General features: G+C 30.5%; 1 protein-coding gene across 1 annotated transcript; it reads right to left on the reverse strand.

Annotated features, from left to right (window-relative positions):
- Positions 1-2236: 2236 nt before the first annotated feature.
- Positions 2237-19558, reverse strand: LOC111703620 (deleted in autism protein 1 homolog). The gene is made up of 15 exons (XM_023475612.1): positions 19326-19558; positions 19051-19109; positions 17945-18005; positions 17743-17846; positions 17337-17413; positions 14880-14936; positions 13470-13614; positions 13245-13336; positions 11354-11459; positions 10190-10285; positions 7663-7718; positions 6070-6174; positions 4478-4522; positions 3309-3466; positions 2237-2817 (listed from the first exon to the last, which is right to left on the reverse strand). The coding sequence occupies exons 1-15, from the start codon at positions 19432-19434 to the stop codon at positions 2534-2536; spliced, it is 1554 nt and encodes a 517-aa protein (XP_023331380.1). The 5' UTR covers positions 19435-19558; the 3' UTR covers positions 2237-2533.
- Positions 19559-19837: the final 279 nt, after the last annotated feature.

Here is a 19837-nt window from a genome sequence, read left to right on the forward strand (position 1 = left end):
ATTCTATGCATCCTATGCAGCCGTATATAAACTTGTATATATTTCTTATACAAGTCTATGCATCTATGCATCCTATGCATCCTATGCAGCCGTATATAAACTTGTATATATTTTCTTATACAAGTCTATGCATCTATGCATCTACGCATCCTATGCAGCCGTATATAAACTTGTATATATTTCTTATACAAGTCTATGCATCTATGCATCTATGCATCCTATGCAAATGATAAAACTCGTTTTTAACTCCAATGGTCTCATATCGTGCCTGGTATCCACTGGCTTAGTCCACCGTGATAGTGCCGGGCGTTTCCCGTAAAAAACGAATTAAAACAAACTAATTTAGAAAAAAATATTGATTTTTGGAAAAAATTGGTTTGCCTCAAAAAATTTCAGCACATTCGGTCCAGCCAGCTGAAAGATATATATATAATATATATTGAGTGAATAACTTAATTATATAGATTAAATTATTATCTCTTCGACTTATCTTACTTTCACCATTCTTTTTATTATATTCCTTGATTCCAATTTGTCATTTTCTTTTTCCTCCTATTTCGTTTCATACTGTGCTCATAATTTTGCATCTTTTATTTGTTTGTTCCTATTCATATATTTGGTTTGGTTGTTTATATTAATATTTTTTGTTTTTTGGTTTCTATTCATATATTTTATTTGTTTGTTCCTATTCATATATTTGGTTTGTTTGTTTCTATTCATATATTTGGTTTGTTTTTGTTTCTATTTATATATTTGGTTTGTTTGTTTCTATTCATATATTTGGTTTGTTTGTTTCTATTCATATATTTGGTTTGTTTGTTTCTATTTATATATTTGGTTTGTTTGTTTCTATTTATATATTTGGTTTGTTTGCTTCTATTCATATATTTGGTTTGTTTGCTTCTATTCATATATTTGGTTTGTTTGTTTCTATTCATATATTTGGTTTGTTTGTTTCTATTTATATATTTGGTTTGTTTGTTTTTATTCATATATTTGGTTTGTCTGTATCTATTCAAATGTTTGGTTTGTTTGCTTCTATTCATAAATTTGGTTTGAGAACGATTTAAAATGGTGACTTGCAGACCAACATTGAAATATTAAATTGTTAAATGATATAAGTGATATGTAATATTTTCTCCCCATGTTCTTTTTACCTTTCCTTTTCATATCATTTTATTAATTTTTGATAATATTATCAATTTTTTTCTTTTAATAGATTTTTAATTTTTATTTCTTGCTTTTTCTTAAGTTATTCAGTATTATCTAATTTCTCCTTTACGGTCCACAGAACAGAATTGGATGAATAATGATGGAAGAAAGTTTATTTGGGCTGCATACTTGATTTCTCCTTTCCCGTCCACAGGACAGAATTGGATGAATAATGATGGAAGAAAGTTTATTTGGGCTGCATACTTGATTTGCAAAGCATTTTTGATCATTTCAATAGCTCTTCAAGAATTGGAGCTAGGTTTAAAAATGTGTAATAGTTCCTCTAACATATCTTTTAATCTTTCCGAAATTTCTGTATTTACGTCATTAATCCTAATTATATCTTCTATATTTGTTTCATCTCCTCTAAACCCACTCCACAGCTTATCCTTTTACACAGTACACACACCTTCCACTCTAACCAACCCACCTTTTATCATGCAGATATCGAGTTGAAGGCGCGGAAAGCGCAATTTTCCACACATCTTCCACTCAACCCAACCCACCTGTTATCATGCAGATATCGAGTTGAAGGCGCGCGGTAAGCGCAGTTTTCCTCACACCTTCCACTCTACCCAACCCACCTTTTATCATGCAGATATCGAGTTGAAGGCGCGGAAAGCGCAATTTTCCACACACCTTCCACTCTACCCAACCCACTTTTTATCATGCATATATCGAGTTGAAGGCGCGCGGTAAGCGCAATTTTAAGAATCCTTTCATTTAAAAAGAAGCGTCCCCGAGTCACAAAGGTACTTTGGACTGATCAAGAATCTACAGATTACAGAAACGTTTATGTTGAACATTTTGTCTAGAATACAAAGTAAAGCTTTCTCAGTAGGTATCACTTTGATTTATCTAGAATACAAATTAAAGCTTTCTCAGTAGGTATCACTTCATACATTTAATAAAAAAAATAACTTATAAAGACGATCTCGCGAAATCTTAACTCAATTCCCATGTTCAGTGGAATACCCTGTATAATATGCATTGCTCAATCTGTATCTCCATTCATCTACATAATTATTAACTTTATTTGTATGTAACATAATTTATTCATGAGCAGTAAAAGATTTCTTATCGTGTATACACTATATAGTGTATACATAAATAAATAAATATTATTTATAAGTTTCCAAAGAAAATTTTTAACGAAAGCAGGTATAAGAAAATTTTTAAAAAGCTATCCACAACGAATGAGATTAAGATGTTAATATTTTTTTCGATACCATTTTAATAATTTCTAGGAGTTAAAGGTCGTCATTAAAGAATCCTCCAGTGTGGATAACCCTGTATAATATTATAATTCCAATCTGACAATTTATTTAACTTCTCTACCATCTTCCTCTTCTTCTTCAACATCCTTATCATAATCTTCATTATCTTCCTTGTTTTCAGTATCTTCATCCTCATCATCTTCTCCATCCTCTTCATCCTCTTTTTCTCCTCCGTCTTCTTTATCTTCTTCGTTTTCTTCTTCTTGATCATCACCTAGCTCCGAAGAAGTATGATCATCATTGTCCTCCCACCTTACTTTCTCAGGTTCAGGAGTTTTTGTGATATCATCGTAGCTATCATCCGTAGTTTCATCTTCTCCACCCGACCCTGCATAAGGAGATTGCTTTCCATGATTCAAAGGGATTAAGATCACCATTTTTAGAAAAATATATTTATTTCCCTTGTTTTTTGTTTAAAATATTGAAACTTATATTTTTTTTCATTATTTTTGAATATGATAGAATGAAAACCAGAAACCCGTGGAATAGGAAGACGACATTAAAGTTATTCTTGAGTTCTTCAATGTTATTACAAAATAATATTGCACTTTGGCTGTGTCTAATGTGCATTGGACTATTCAAAGTCATAACTTGAATCTAAAAGTCGCCTTCCTTCCAGAGTTTTTGGTTCTCACTGTATATATTTTAAAATAAAATGTCAAAGAAATAACTTTCAATCTGTTTCAAACTGCACCGTCCATTTCAAGATACTTAAAGGATATTATTGAGAATTTGCATTTCTATATTTCTAATTTTCTAATTTCTAATTTTGACTTTTCCAAACTTTTTTGAAATTATTGAATTTTTTTCCTTGTTTACCTGTGTCTACTAGAAGAAGTTTCTGCTTTATTTCTTCTATTATTCTCCATCTATCCCCCCTCCCCTTCTCTTCTACACATTCCTCAACCAACCCCTGCAGGTCTACCCCTCCCCCTTCCAGGAGACCGCCTCGAACCTCCGAAGGGGAGAAAATATTTCTACCCGAGCAAAAATTTCATATTTTCAACCAATTTCAAATTCTAGAATTTAATTTCGAATTAGGAAAATATTTAAAATACAAATTAAACTACTAAGAATGATATTTCAAAGACTGTATTTTATACATTTAAAAAAAATTTTAAATGTAGATTACAAGGTTTCCATTCTCTCACAATATTTCGCTCTTGAATGTTTTTTAAACGGCGACCATTGTGCATATTAGTAAAACTAACACTGAAAAGATTTCGTGGATTTTTTAAATTTTAATCGTGCATTTCAAAGGAATTGAGTTTCTGCCACAAACTTTGATTTTCTAAGCCCTTTATCTTCCAACTTCAAACTTCAATTAAATAGTCAGACTTTGAAATATAAAATGTCAAGTCTAGTAACTGTCAAGTTGCAAAGATAGAGGGATTAGAAAATTTGAGCTTGTGGCAAAAACTCTTAATCCTTTTTCGGCACATCAACATTGTCGAGTCAAAATTTTAGAATATTTATTTGAATTGAATGTTGTGAATTTATTACCATCCTTTGCTGTATACGAGTACGTTTCTACAAAAAAGAGGTAAAAGCTTAAAAGAAAAAGGACAAATATTTTGAAAGGCAGGTTTAATGGAACTGTAAACGTAATTTTAAGTTACCCTTTTCTAAAGAGGGGAAATTCCTATTCACAACAGTACCCTGATCAAAATGAAAAAGTAAATCCATGATTTTTCTCTTGGGAAATATATTATCTAATATCTTTAATTGTGATTACTCTACAAGAGGCTTTCGGATATCTTGCAACAGAAACATTGGAGAAAATAGTGTATCACTGTGAATCGGCATGTCCCTCTTTTAATGGGCAGTAACTAAAATTTTGTTGCCAGCTAGTTTCTTTACGGTATGTATTTAAAATCTATTCCGAAAGTAGTTTTCCAATAATGAATGTTTTTAAATAATTCTATTTTTAACCCTGATCTACGTCAGAATATGTTTTGATCTAGATTAAATAGAAAATATGAAAGTTCCTGCAGAGCTGGTAGAACATGAAATCTCCATACAGTAAACCAGAACTATAATAATCTAGACATTATCCACACATAGTAAACCAGAACTATAATAATATAGACATTATCCACACATACAGTAAACAAGAACTATAATAATATAGACATTATCCAGAAATACAGTAAACCAGAACTATAATAATATAGACATTATCCACACATCCAGTAAACCAGAAATATAACAATATAAACATTATCCTGACATACAGTAAACCAGAACTATAATAATATAGACATTATCCATACATACAGTAAACCAGAAATATAATAATATAAACATTATCCTGACATACAGTAAACCAGAACTATAATAATATATACATTATCCACACATACATTAAACCAGAACTATAATAATATAGACATTATCCTGACATACAGTAAACCAGAACTATAATAATATAGACATTATTTACACATACAGTAAACCAGAACTATAATAGTACATACATTATCCTGACATACATTAAACCAGAACTATAATAATATAGACATTATCCTGACATACATTAAACCAGAACTATAATAATATAGACATTATCTTGACATACGTAAATCAGAATTATAATAATATAGACATTATTCACACATACAGTAAACCAGAACTATAATAGTGTAGACATTATCCTGACATACATTAAACCAGAACTATAATAATATAGACATTATCCTGACATACAGTAAACCAGAACTATAATAATATAGACATTATTTACACATACAGCAAACCAGAACTATAATAGTATAACCATTATCCTGACATACAGTAAACCAGAACTATAATAGTATAGACATTATCCTTACATACATTAAACCAGAACTATAATAATATAGAAATTATCTTGACATACGTAAACCAGAATTATAATAATATAGACATTATTCACACATTCAGTAAACCAGAACTATAATAGTATAGACATTATCCTGACATACATTAAACCAGAACTATAATAATATAAACATTATCCTGACATACAGTAAACCAGAACTATAATAGTATAGACATTATCCTGACATTCAGTAAACCAGAACTATAATAGTATAGACATTATCCACACATACAGTAAACCAGAACTATAATAGTATAGACATTATCCACACGTACAGTAAACCAGAACTATGATAATATAAACAGCAACCTGACATACAGTAAACCAGATCTATAATATTGTAAACATCATCCTGACATACAGTAAACCAGAACTATAAAATAAACATTATTAAGAAATATAGTACAGTTATAGCCAAAAAACACAAGGCTGATGGGGGGCACAGACATCAGGGTGTGTAGTTTCTTGAATCATGTCTTCCCCCTTAAATAAAGTTTTCCACCCAAACAAATTAGGGTTGTCTGTATTTTATGGGGGGAAATAAAAAAAAATGAGTAAAATTTACTTAAATGATTTTAAAAAATGGCCTTTTAATGTCCAATTTTTCAGTTCTCTCTCTTTTTGATCAATCACCCCCCCCCCCCTCTATTTCAGACACTGCAAACATCGGAGACTAATAGGCAAGGGCAAAAGCGGTTTTTATCAATGTTGTTTATTTACCTGCAACCCTGACTAAGCTGACCCCTTGGTGTAGAGGTAAGAACTGTTTTCTTAAAATCTTGAAAACAGTTTTCATTACACACAGGACGGATTTCATCTTCAGGTCTGAATATAACAAGGATGGAAATTTATGAATTATAAAAAATTAATTTAGCTTGGTGCAGCTGGTTTAACCAAGTGTTAACCAGAAAACTCTGGGACACAGCAATTGTGCAGTGTAAACAGACCCTTTTATTGGTAATTTAATAAGTGTCTAGTTAAACAATTTGCTTTGTAACAACATCAAATACACTAAATTATTGCTGTAAAGTCGTCTTCCTATTTCAGAGTTTTCTGGTTAAAACTGTACTTTTTTGTAATGTAGTTAGAAAATCTTACTGTATTTTAACCATTTTTGCAATTAAATGACTGTCACACTTTCTTACAAAAATTCAATATCTCAGCTGTGCTCTAACGTGGCCGGCCAGATTAAAAAAAACTATTTTTATCTTCAAGTTTTTGACACTTTAATAAAAATAATATTGGAAGGACGAGGGTTTCTAGGTGGCTCGGACGATAAAATGAGGAAAATGTGGCACGGACAAGAAATTGTTGTGGTTGGCCTTCCTCTCCTCATCAGCAAACTTTTTCATCTTCAACATTTTATTGATAACATAATTTAAAAAAAACAAACAGTTTTTAATCGATAGCATGAACAAAAGCATCGAAAATTTATGTCTAGACTTATAGTCATAGAACTCGATTAACAGAGAAAAATTGTAAATATTAAATTATGAAACTTATCTGGGATGGAGTAAAAAACGCGCAAATAACAAAAAATAACAAACTTAATCTCTCAGTGCTTGTCTGCGCAATCTGGGCGAACTTTTCGAAAAAGTATTTTGTCATTAAATTTTTCAGTGTAAAATTTTCAGAAATATTATGATATCATATTTTTACACATTTTTGATGAAAACTGTTTGGTATGAATGATAACTAATTAGTTTAAATAAACATTTATTTTTATGCAAGATTTTAATTATCATTTATTCATCATCACTGCAAACATTCTTATCTTATTTGTTGAATCCAGGAAGACAAAGTTCTACACTGAGAACAAGTTTTAAAGCATTGATTAAACTATCTTAAAGTCAATAATATTTTATATTGGAAATATTTTCTTGTTAAAGGCTCATTGCCGCATGCCCCCCCCCCCCATCCTCCATAGTTTAATAAGACATATTTTATTTTTAAAGGCTCATGGCCACATGCCCCTCCCCCCCATCCTCCCCGTTTAATTAAACATATTTTCTTTTTAAAGGTTCATGGCCGCATGCCCCTCCCCCCCATCCTCCCCGTTTAATTAAACATATTTTCTTTTTAAAGGTTCATGGCCGCATGCCCCTCCCCCCCATCCTCCCCGTTTAATTAAACATATTTTCTTTTTAAAGGTTCATGGCCGCATGCCCCTCCCCCCCATCCTCCCCGTTTAATTAAACATATTTTCTTTTTAAAGGTTCATGGCCGCATGCCCCTCCCCCCCTCTCCTCCCTCGTTTAATTAGACACATTGTGTTTATTAGAAAACACTGATATACACAAAATCTAAACTTACTTGGCTATGATGGTTTTATGTACCGGAGTTATAGAATCAAGATCAGAGAACACAACCTTTAGAAAAAGCCTGATTAAAGATTAAACATTTCTAAATTTTAACTTTATATATTTTCTTTTTTCTTTTAGGCCAGGATTATAAATTGAGTCTTTGCCACAAACTATGATTTTCTAATCCCTAAATCTTTGCAACCGATTGTCGCAGAGACCTTTGATATTTCAAACTATGCATTCAGTTGGATCAAATAATATAAATCGAAGGTTTACACAATTAGGCTGCAAATATATGGAGATCATAAAAGGAATTAAGTTTTTGCTACAAACTCAAATTTCTTATCTTTATATCTTTGCAACCCAATGTTGCAGACCTTTGATATCTTAAACGATGGCAGCTGTTAGATCCAAAAGCAAAAAAACTCAATTCCTTTGCCTAAACTGGATCTTTGTGAAATTCGTTTTTAACGTTAATGAATTTTTAAAATTTTATAAGTCAAAAACATGGCACGCAGTAAATTCAATTAATTATTGCACAATTCCGTTCAACAACAAAAACAAATGAATTCTCAAAAGCTAGGAACATAAAAAACTTAATCTTTTGTTTTATAATATTCAAATCAAATGCAGCATGATAACCAGAAAACTCTAAAATGGGAAGACGACCTTTTAGATTCAAGCAGACCCATTTAACTGAATAAATAATTTTGTAAGTTTATTTTTCAAACTCAGACACTGTAAAGTTATCTTTCTGTACATAGTTTTCTGGTTCTCACTGTAGCAAAATATCTAATTTACGAACTTTACAATTTTAACAAAAAAAAGTTAAAATTTTAATGTGCATCCAATGTGAACAGATGAAGAATGTATCATGAAATTGTTAATTATAGAAGCTTAACCAAAAAAACAAGTGACCCTCGGGACTCGGTTATTTTTAAAGTCAACAGAGATATTTCCATTCTTGCATAAATTTAGAAGTCACATTAAAATTATTGAATTTTAGATGTAAAAGCAATTCCGTTGCACGCAATTCCGAGCAATTTCGCGAATATTTTATTGCTTTCTTGTTCCCAATTATACTGCAATTCTGCGCAATGAAATGGCGTAAGCGAAAGTAATCATTGCACGCAATTCCGGACCCTACTTAAGACTAAGAATAGTCTTTTAATCTAGCATTAACAAAATATTTTGAATTCAATTTCTATTTTAAAACTTCTCAGGAACTTTCGTCGTAATTTCAATTGTCCTTTTATATAAAGAGATTTACGCCAAAATACCAGATTTACAGCAGTACTAAACCAATTCAACATTTATCTCAGAAATAATGAAAATATCCTTTTTTTAATTTTTGACAATTGATAATTTCAAATCGTGGTTCGGAAAAAAAAATACTCGCCGATTTTTGCATCAGAGAAAAATGAAATTGTCAAAATTGAACACTTTTCCAGAAAAAAATACGTGATATTTTACAGAGCTTTGCTTTGATAAAGAGATAAACAACTTACCGTTGTGAATGGAAGTATTTAAATGGGTTCATGTACGTGAAAACTGGAAATCCTTTAAAGGGACAGACCGGCAATATAGGGAAATTGAACTAAGTATACAAATTATTAAGGATACATTTGAGACATATAAAACTTTTTAAAGATCTGTAAATCCTGAGTTAGAGCGCAAAGTTGACGTTCAAAATTGTACTTTTGGGTGGATACGTTTTCAGAATTTTTTTTTAAATTATTAAATAGCGACGACAAAAAATGTAAACAAAATTCTACAGTAAACTAATTAGTTGTTTAGGAACAGATTGAGAAAATAAAAATTAATCTTATCATCGAAAATAAGTAATCTTGTTTAATTATCAGTTTCTATAATATGTAATTATTCACAAAGATGTTTTGCAGATTTTCTGGAATTATTATTGAAAAGACGACATACGAAGAATTTGTAGATATCTACGAATAAATTCATAGAAAATACGAAATTCAATATAATGATGAAAACGAAATAATTGATTCTAGCATTGATTTATTGACAAATTTCTTTTGAGAAATATGTTCCTAACCATTTAATTAGTTTACTGTATAATTCTTACTTTTTTTTGTCGTCGTTATTAATAATTTAAAAAAAAAGATTCTGAAAACGTACCCACCCAAATTCATGATTATGAACGTCGACTATGCACTTAAAATCAGTAATCATACATCGTGGAAAAGTTTATTATGTCTCAAATGAATCCTAAAGAACTTGTCCGCAACGCTGCATACTCAGTCTAAGTACCTTACATAGCCGGTCTGTCCCTTTAACGACAGTTCACATTTAAAATATTAATTTAGATAAATGTTAAATGCTGCGTAGAGGATCCATTATACCTGTCTTGAGATTAAAACTAATATTTACCTGTCCTAAGATTAAAACTAATATTTATCTGTCCTAAGATTAAAGCTAATATTTACCTGTCCTGAGATTAAAACTAATATTTACCTGTCCTGAGATTAAAACTAATATTTACCTGTCCGGAGATTAAAACTAATATTTACCTGTCCTGAGCTTGATACTGAGAATGTTTCCCAATCTAGATTCCAGGCCAGCAGCACCCAGTCCCCAGTCAGTAGGCCCTCAACTATACTAACCAACTGTACAGTAATAATCAGTACATGCATATGGTGTGTGTACACTGTACAGTCCCCAGTCAGTAGTCTCTCAACTATACTAACCAACTGTACAGTTTAGTAATCAGAACATGCATATGGTTTGTGTACACTGTACACTGTGCAGTCCCCAGTCAGCAGTCTCTCAACTATACTAACCAACTGTACAGTTTAGTAATCAGTACATGCATTTGGTTTATATACACTGTACACTGTACAGTCCCCAGTCAGTAGTTTCAACTATACTAACCAACTCTACAGTTTAATAATCAGTACAAAAATATAGTTTATATACACTGTACACTGTACAGTCCCCAGTCAGTAGTTTCAACTATACTACCAAACTGTACAGTTTAATAATCAGTAAAGAAATATAGTTTATATACACTGTACACTGTACAGTCCCCAGTCAGTAGTTTCAACTATACTAACAAACTGTACAGTTTAATAATCAGTACAGAAATATAGTTTATATACACTGTACACTGTACAGTCCCCAGTCAGAAGTCACTCAATTAAACCAACCAACTGTACAGTAATAATAAGTATATAAATATGGCTTGTGTATGCTGTACATTAGGTAATTAGTAGTAACTCAACTATATACTAACCAACTGTACAGTTTACTGTAAAGCACAGTGAAACCCTTAATAACGAATACATCGGAAGAATTTATCAAATGTCGTCTTGACAATTTTTCAATGAGTTTTATAATATATTTCGTAAATTTCAGTATTTCCGAAAATAAATAAATAGCCATGAATATGCGGGAACAGTTTTAAAGAATTCCATATAATCATTTAATTAAAAACCTAAATATCTGCAATATTCCATTATATCAGAAAGTGAAGAATACGACATTTGATGAATTCTTTCGATGTATTCGTTGTTAAGGGTTTCACTGTACATAAATAGAAGAAAATAAAAAATTGTAATTTGAGTCCAATATTAGGCCTTCTATTCCACAATTGTATGAGTCCCACTGTAGGAAATGTTTTAGCCTCTTCGAAGCACATAATTGAAAACTAAGGACGACATTTAAACAATGTTTACCTGTGAGGCAAGTTCAGCCCTGTAGGCCCAACTTGTCTCTGTAAAGGCGGCAAGGGGAGAAATACCCCCTTCAATAACCATCACTCTTCCACACGCTCCAATATATCTTAAAAGTACTAAATTAAAGTGACCCTTCATGTAATATTGTACATGTCAGTTAACAGTAGTACATCAAGGAGTAAGGAATAGTAGGGAGATACAACTGACGCGGCCCGCCCTACCAGACGGTACTTCATTTGACGCGGCCCGCCCTACCAGACGGTACTTCATTTGAAAATATTTTTTTGATGTACAATTACCGCGTATACAATAACCTATTCTGAATATTTCTTATTCAAATCTCCCTTCCCCTTCTATTCGATACTCCTTGCAATACATCCTTTAAACCTTAATCTGAGCAACAATGGGAAAGACATCTTCGTTTCCCATCTTAAAAGTGTTAAATTCTGTAGCAATTGTGTAAATTTCGTAAATCACTTTTTTTAGAGAAACCCCCACGAAGAAATTATCATTTTTAGTTACAAAAATAAAGATATTTTCATTAATAATACGCTCAGACAAGGGTGTAAAGGGTACCACTGTAAATTGGGAAGTACTCTTTTTATCCGGGATGAAACTTGAAATTGCTTTAATACTACAATTAATAAAATTACTTTAACACAGTTCTTGGCAGAAATTTATTTTCTATTGCAAATGATTGTTCTGTAAATCCTTCGGATCTTAGTAAAATGTTAGTTAAGAAACAAATGAAATATTTTGATGTCCCATTGGAACATGCATGGAAAGTTCCGGTTTTACAAGAACTTCTAAATACAAGAACGAATAATTTATATGTTGAAGGATTCGATGATTGCGTAATAACTGAAATGATAAATAAATATCTTATGTAATGAGTAATGATCAATGTCGTCTATTTGTGCATAATTTTGCATATTTTTCTCTTTTCTTTTGGAAACCTGTATTTTCAAAAATCTATTTAAACAAATTTAAATTACACCATTCGAATATGTATTTATTTCTTTGTGTGTGAATAAATCTTTATAATAATAATACTTTTTTAATTACAATAAATAATACTATTATCCTCGAATTTTCGAAAACTCTGGAATAGGAGGACTGCTTTTAGACTCCAGTAACGACTTTAAATAGTCCAATAAGCAAGGGACACAGGAACTGTGCAGTGTAAACAGACCCATTTAACTTAATTAGTGAATTGAAAAGTGTCTAGTAAAACTATTTGCTCTGAAGCAACATTAAATACACGTAAGTCATGCTATAAAGTAGTATTCCCATTTCAGAGTTTTCTGGTTAGAACTTTTTTTTTAATGAATTATGTTTGTCTTTAGCTATATGTTTATGTATTACCAATTCAGTATCTTATAGTGTTGATCAATTTCATGTATTTGACCGTTTTGTTGACGAATTCTACCCAGCCACGGCCTTCAACACCCTTCCCCCCCCCCCCGCATACGCCTATAAACTAGTCAATCCTTTTCCAGTCATCCAATACTCTTCAAACAAGTAAGGTACGGTTTTCTAGTTTTATTTTCTTGTCTTTTTAAGTTTTACGTGTTTTGACATTATTCATTTGACAAATTCCTTATTGTAAGGTTACACAATTATTCTTGTTCTTTTCTTTGTTTATTCAAGTTCTTTTGTTTGTATAATTTATTTATAAATTCATTGTTTAAAAAAACTTATTTTTTTTATTTTTTGCATATGTTTCAATAATTACATTTTTAACCTTTTTTATATGTTTTCATCATCATTAATTATCAAAACAAAATCAAATTTAGATTGCCAATTTTAGATAATTATATTCTCTAAAATTTCAATTTAATGGCTTAATTAAAAAGTTTGGGCTTAAAAAGACGACATTTATATTCTATACCTGGGAACACTGTTCAGCCCTAAACTAGGAGACAATTTTAATAAAGCCAGCGGAGGAGAAACTGATACAGTAGTTAACATCACTACCTTTTCCTTAAATAATATTGAAAACTTAAAAATATTTAATAATTTGCAATTGAATTTTGTTTTGATTTGATGTAGAGGATATATTTTTGTTTTTAAAAAAAAATGAAAATTTCATTTTTGTTAACTTTTATGTTTGTACCTCCATGGAAAGTTTTTGATCCCTATTCAGATCAAAAGTATGATGCAGCGCGCTGGTCAAGTGCTTACTTGCGCAGGCAGTTAGTGAGTTGACCGTCCCTTGTTCTCCTCCTAGTCCTTTTAGAAACCTGGCATCTCCTTCACGCCTGAAAGTGTTAATTTAATCGTAAAAATAAATGCAATATCTGAAACTGAAACCATTATCAAGATTAAAGTACAGATGGAAATCGTTTTTGTTAAGGTACGATATTTTTCAAACGAACGAAATTTATCATAAGCAATGGTGGTATTTAGAACAATTAACGAACGGTGAACGAACTTTTTGGATCGTATATGGCATAACACAAATTTTAAATCGTCAACGATTTTAAAGTTTTTAAGAATTAGACAGACCGTTAACAAACGACTTAAAATTCAGTCGTTTGAATGCATATGAAAAACTACATTTTTTACTAAATGAACCATTTTTAAGTCGTTTTTTACTTGAAGCACTATATTCTCGAACGAACTTGAAAAAAAATTACTGAACGAATGATTTTATTGAACGAACTTTAGAAAAAAAAACAAGAGTTTTAGTTCAATGACAGAATGATTCGATAAAACGATCGTTTATTTAAAAACAAACGAAATAGATGGAAAATGAACGTATAATTCTGAAACAAAAGAAGTAAACTTGTTATTTACGACTGAAAAAAGCAAACAAAACGAGCAATGCATAAATGAATTGAAACTAAGCTGAACGCGCCGAAACCATTTCTCGTTCTTGTTTAAACATTCAAAAGGTTTTTTTTAAAAATTAAATTAAAAGTTTCTGAGATGACTTTAGTATTTGAAAATTGTTCTCAGTTATAATCTATTGACCAGAGTTCTAAACTTTTGTGTTGTTAATCTTAGTATCAAACATTGATCTCCCTCTAATTAATTTAACTCGTCTCGATATCCCGTGGTGGTCAAACCATGCAGGGATAACTTACTTGAGAGATCACAAATAAATCCTCAAATCTAAAAGCATCCACAAGCATTCAAGATTAACAATACTTCACACAAGTTCAAATCTTTAAACGATTTATTACAAAAATTTTACAAACAAATTTTATTTTTGTTTCGCGCTTAATTTTTGTAAACTGCGAGTCGAGGAACTAGTATTAAATTTTTTTAAAAAGATTTTAGATTTAAAAAAGTTTTATAAAAAATTTAAGTTTACAAGTTTTATAGGACGTTTTAAAATTTGCAAAAAATTATTTCTGACACCCTCAGGCTTAGTAAGCAAATATAATTTACCAAATCATGCAAGCAACAGTCCTTCAATTATCATACAGGGAAACTTTTATCTTTTTAAATATCCAAGAAAAAGATTTTACAGGTTTTTTAAGATAATACCCTTCTTTACTATGACATAATATGTATATACCTAGCAATAGTAGTGAGCTTAACTGCCTCTGAAACCAGACAACCAGACCATTGGGAACTAAATAATTCATTAATCAGATAGTTTAAATTCATTAATTAAATAGATTCAGTTCATTAAATAGTTTAAATTAGATAGATAGATAGATAGATATATATATATTTGACTAAATATTTAATAAAAAACAATTTAAATTGCACAATTTTTACATTTTAATTTAGTCAGGGTCTCTCTAACCATGATGGTTGTTTTGAATGAGAGGCCCTTCTGCAGCGATACATAAAAGTTCAATTTAAATAATACAAAATAAAACAAAAACAATTTAGAACTAAAGGAAAAGGAAAAGTAGTAGATAGAGGAAAGGTATTGAAGAATAGAGAGGAAAAGAAAAAGAAAGGATCGTAGGGGGGGGGGGGACAATCCAGCACACAAATTAATTAATCAAATTGTTAAAATCAATTAATAAAATAGTTTTAATCAATCAAATCAATAGGATAAATCAAATATTAAATACTTTTTAAAATCAATAAATGCATAAAGCTATAACAGGTCATCAATTAAAGTTTAAAAAAATTAATCAAATAGTTGAAATCAATTAACGAAATAGTTTAAATCAATTAAATAAATAGTTTAAATCAATTAATAAAATGGTTGAAATCAAATACTGAATACTTTTTAAAATCAATCAATACAAAATAGCCATAATATTGTATCGATCATTTAATAAAAATAAATTTATAGAATAATCAAGCAATTATATGGAAATCAATGGATAAATTAGAAAAAATAAATTAATCAATTTGGTTAAAAGTTTATGTTTTCTATAGGGTATAAATTTTAGGATTTATAAATTTTATTTAATCATTAATTATTAATTATATTAAACTATTAATTTGCTTGGGTCAACAATATTTTGATTAAATTTTCAAAGTTTAATCAAAATAATTAATAAAAATCCAATATTCTTCACTGTATATTTCAGAAATATAATATTACTAGAAATTCAAGGCGCTTCGCGCCCTTCTTTCTAGGCTTTTGCGCCCATCTTCTATTTAAATTGTGAACATGTTCTTTTTAAACATTTAAAAACAAAGAAGAAAAAATTTTATCGGATTTAAAAAAAAAATTATCATTCATAAACCTTGCCAGTGGTCACGTGATGTCCCACAAAAAATTTGGACCCGATCGGTTCAGCCGTTTTGACGTTTATTGGATACAAACATCCTAACAAACAAACAGACAAGGCAAATTTATATATAGAAGAAATTTTGAATCTAGGAATTTCTCCATATTATTCAAAATCAACATGCTCTGTATTATCTAAAATTATTCCTTTGTTTATTTGCATTCTTTAAAAAAAATGCAAGTGTAATTTTAACTGTTATAAAAAATATATATTCTTCAATAATTAGGAATGACAAGGCGCCACTTCCAAACCCGCCACCACGGCGCCACTTTTGCACCACCTGGTGGCTAAAAATGGCAACTTAATCATCCTTAATTTTAAATAATTATTTGTGCAAATCAATATTTTTAGATAGTTTGTTAAAAAATAAGGGTGTGATTCCAATCTTCATGTTAACATAAACTATTCAAATTTTTGAACAGAATTTAATATTGATGATTAATATTTTCAAAAATTTTGACAACCACATTTTTTGATTATATCATTTTCAATGTTGTTTGCTTTATCATTATAATATTTGTCAGTTAACCCAGAGGATTGAATTTGAATCTTAACCGGTTGCATGTAAGATTCAAAACAGCACCCCAAAAAAATACAAATTAAAACACTATGAGAGAGAAATCATTGTTTATATGTCTAGAACGTTGATATATATCTATTGCAACTACAAGCCACACAGAAACCACACACTAAGTTTTCAGATTAAAAACACAAAAATCTTTGTCATTTCAGCTTTGTAACTTCAGCTTTATCATTTCAGCTTTGTCATTTCAGTTTTGTCATTTCAGCTTTGTCATTTCAGTTTTGTCATTTAGATGAATGTCAAAGCAACGTTGTGAATCATGCAGCATGGAACTCTTTAAATGGAGGGCAACTTGCTATTTCGGCAACATTCACTTAAACCTGATTTTTGATTAAGAAAAGAATGGATATAAAGGATAAAACCCCAATAGTGTAATTTCTATAATCATCACATCCCTTGTAATTACTGGGATATCATTAGACACCATAACCATGTATATATTGATAGCCAACATTTTGGGCTAGATTGGTATTTAAACAGTTTTTTAAAGCCGGTGACTGCATTTAGTATAGGTTAGGGGCCAGGGCACTCTCCACAGAAAATAACAATTTCTTCGGTTATTTTACTGCAGTCTGCGAATCACCACAGTACAGACATTAGATATTTGGGGAATTTAAAAAAAATTTTAAAAATTGTTTTTTTTAAAAACAGAAGATCTATTTTTTTTGAACTTTTTATATTAAAGTTTTACCTATTTTTACAAATCCATTGATCCCAGGTGTCCCAACTCCATTGTCCAGGAACCAAAACAGTTAGAGGATCAGCTCCCTAAACACATTGTATTTCTATTTGTTATTATGATTTTAACCTCTGTAAAGAATCCACAATTTAATAAATTCACTTTTAAATTGAAACGATTGATATTTTCATCATTTTTTTCTCCGTCATTGGAGGCCTTTTGATTCAGGAGATTGTTCAGAGTCAACATAGTTTATCTATGGTAGCCGAGCTGGTAATTTCAAATCAATTCGACAGGCCCTTAAAAACAAATACACCGAATATAATAATATGTATTATATTTTTGGCATACACTCCCTTTTAAAGGGAGTGTATGCAAAAAATTGCCAATCACTTCCTTTAAATCTAAGTTAACAAACCTTTAAAGATGCAGAATAGTATTGAAGGTTTCCCTTCTCTTCACCTCGAGGGAATAATCCTACAGAGATAAATCCTTGCTGGAACTCAGGGCATAGATCCCCACCTGGTATTATTATTATCACTGCTTTTATTCAATTATATTACTATTTTCAATAAATTATTATTTTTATTAAATTATTATGATAATTATTATTACTAAACCTAAACAAACAGGACAAGTATGTAGAGCAGCCCAAGAAACAGTGTCTTTTTCATTTCTCAACTGAAATTAAAAGAAATCGAAACTTCCGAAAAATATCTGAAAAAAAGATTTTTTATCTAAAAAAATGTTTTACTATTCATTATGAAATTGATTATTAGTCGCTTTGTTTAGGTTTCAAACATTTAATCTTTTTACAAGATTTTACAGTTTTACAATTTGGCTAACGTAAAAAACCAATTAATTTCCGCTTTATTTTATACTTTTTTGTTTCCGGCGGATGTGTTTTCAATAAAAAATCAGCTCTATTAGTTATATGCCAAAACTCTATTAAAATTCAAACTCAAGAAAATCAACGCACATCTAGTATCTACCATGTTAGTCCAGGGTACACGTAAAACCATAGATAAATAAATAAACATAGATAGCTTATGTACGCAAAATCACCAAGAATTGTACAATCCGCAAACTCATACTTCTAGGGGTCAAAGTGTACTTCAATGATAAGGGGGGTGGTTTGGTGTTTTAATGGATTTCATAATAGAGTGTAATGTGTTCCGGGAATGGAAATATTTGAACAACAATATTTTACTGAGCAATATATCATATTGACGAGAACTTGAAGAAGGACTAAACTAACTTAAATTTCTCTCATGTACACCCAAAATGAAAAATGTCGTCTTATGCGCAATCTATCTTTATCTATGCGTAAAAAATTTAAACATATTTTCAAACAACTTTATTTTCAAACTGCATAAAAACTGCAAATTTGTCATATCTATAAAAAAACCTAATTACAAAAATATTTGGTTCAATTACAGATATCACCTAAATATATGATGTATATATTATGCAAGGTGTCCACTGACGTCATCTATATTGTATTTTTTTCCCACGCTCTAGTCTCGGGAATTCCAAATTGTACGTACCAATTCAGGGTTGACAGAAATATTGAGAAGTCAAAATTAAAATTCATTTTAAGCATAAAAAGTTCGTAGCATAAGTTAGCATATAGAAATATTTAGCATCTCCGTAAATTTTATAGATTTATTGTGACACCCTGTTTCAAAGTCTACAATTAGTTTTTTAAAATTCTTTTTGAATTTACCTTTTCTGTTTCTGTTGATAAACTGATAGGTTGGTGTTCTTCTATTATTATTTCTTCCTCTAGAAAAAAATCACTTTTAACAAAACTTATGTCTTAAACACAATTTTTCAACACATTTTTAGTAAGTAAGTAAACCTAATTCATCAAAAAATGGTACCAAAGTGAATCGAACAAGCTAGTGGATGGCAGTCACGTTAATTTAAGCTTACTGCAGTCCCTTTGAGCACGTTCATTCAAGAAATAATAAACGAACACGAATCGTTCGTTTTACTGACCTGTGATTTTAGTTCCTAGGTTTGCGTAATGGAAAAGGATATAAAAGCAGCAGGACGAGGCGAAAACAACGAGTAAAAGCTTTCCATAGTGAACTTTTTGGATGTACATTTTTATTGTGTAACGCGGGAAAGGTTTTTAAAAAATTTGTAGGATTTTTCGTATCCAACTTGTTTTACTGTAAAAACTGGTTTATTCCATTTTCTCCTGGCTTAAGATTTGCATTGTGTACACTGCATATTGAAAGTTGCCAATTTTAATTTCACTATTTCAAGCTTGTAGCGTAATTATATTTTGTCGAATTTAAAATATTTTCTAAAATTATAATCTACTGATCTACTAAACCCCGGATCCCCCCTAAAACACCGGGAAATGTGGCGCAGGCTTGAATTGAGAGCGAAGTAGTAGACTTGAACGAGATATGAACGGGGGTGAGGGGGGGGGAGCATTTTATCTGGAGATATGAACAAGAGAGTTATAAAACACAGTTATATGCCAAGCACAGTTAAAAAGT

Source organism: Eurytemora carolleeae, unplaced genomic scaffold (assembly GCF_000591075.1).
Source record: "Eurytemora carolleeae unplaced genomic scaffold, Eaff_2.0 scaffold100, whole genome shotgun sequence".
In the NCBI taxonomy this organism is placed as follows: domain Eukaryota; kingdom Metazoa; phylum Arthropoda; class Copepoda; order Calanoida; family Temoridae; genus Eurytemora; species Eurytemora carolleeae.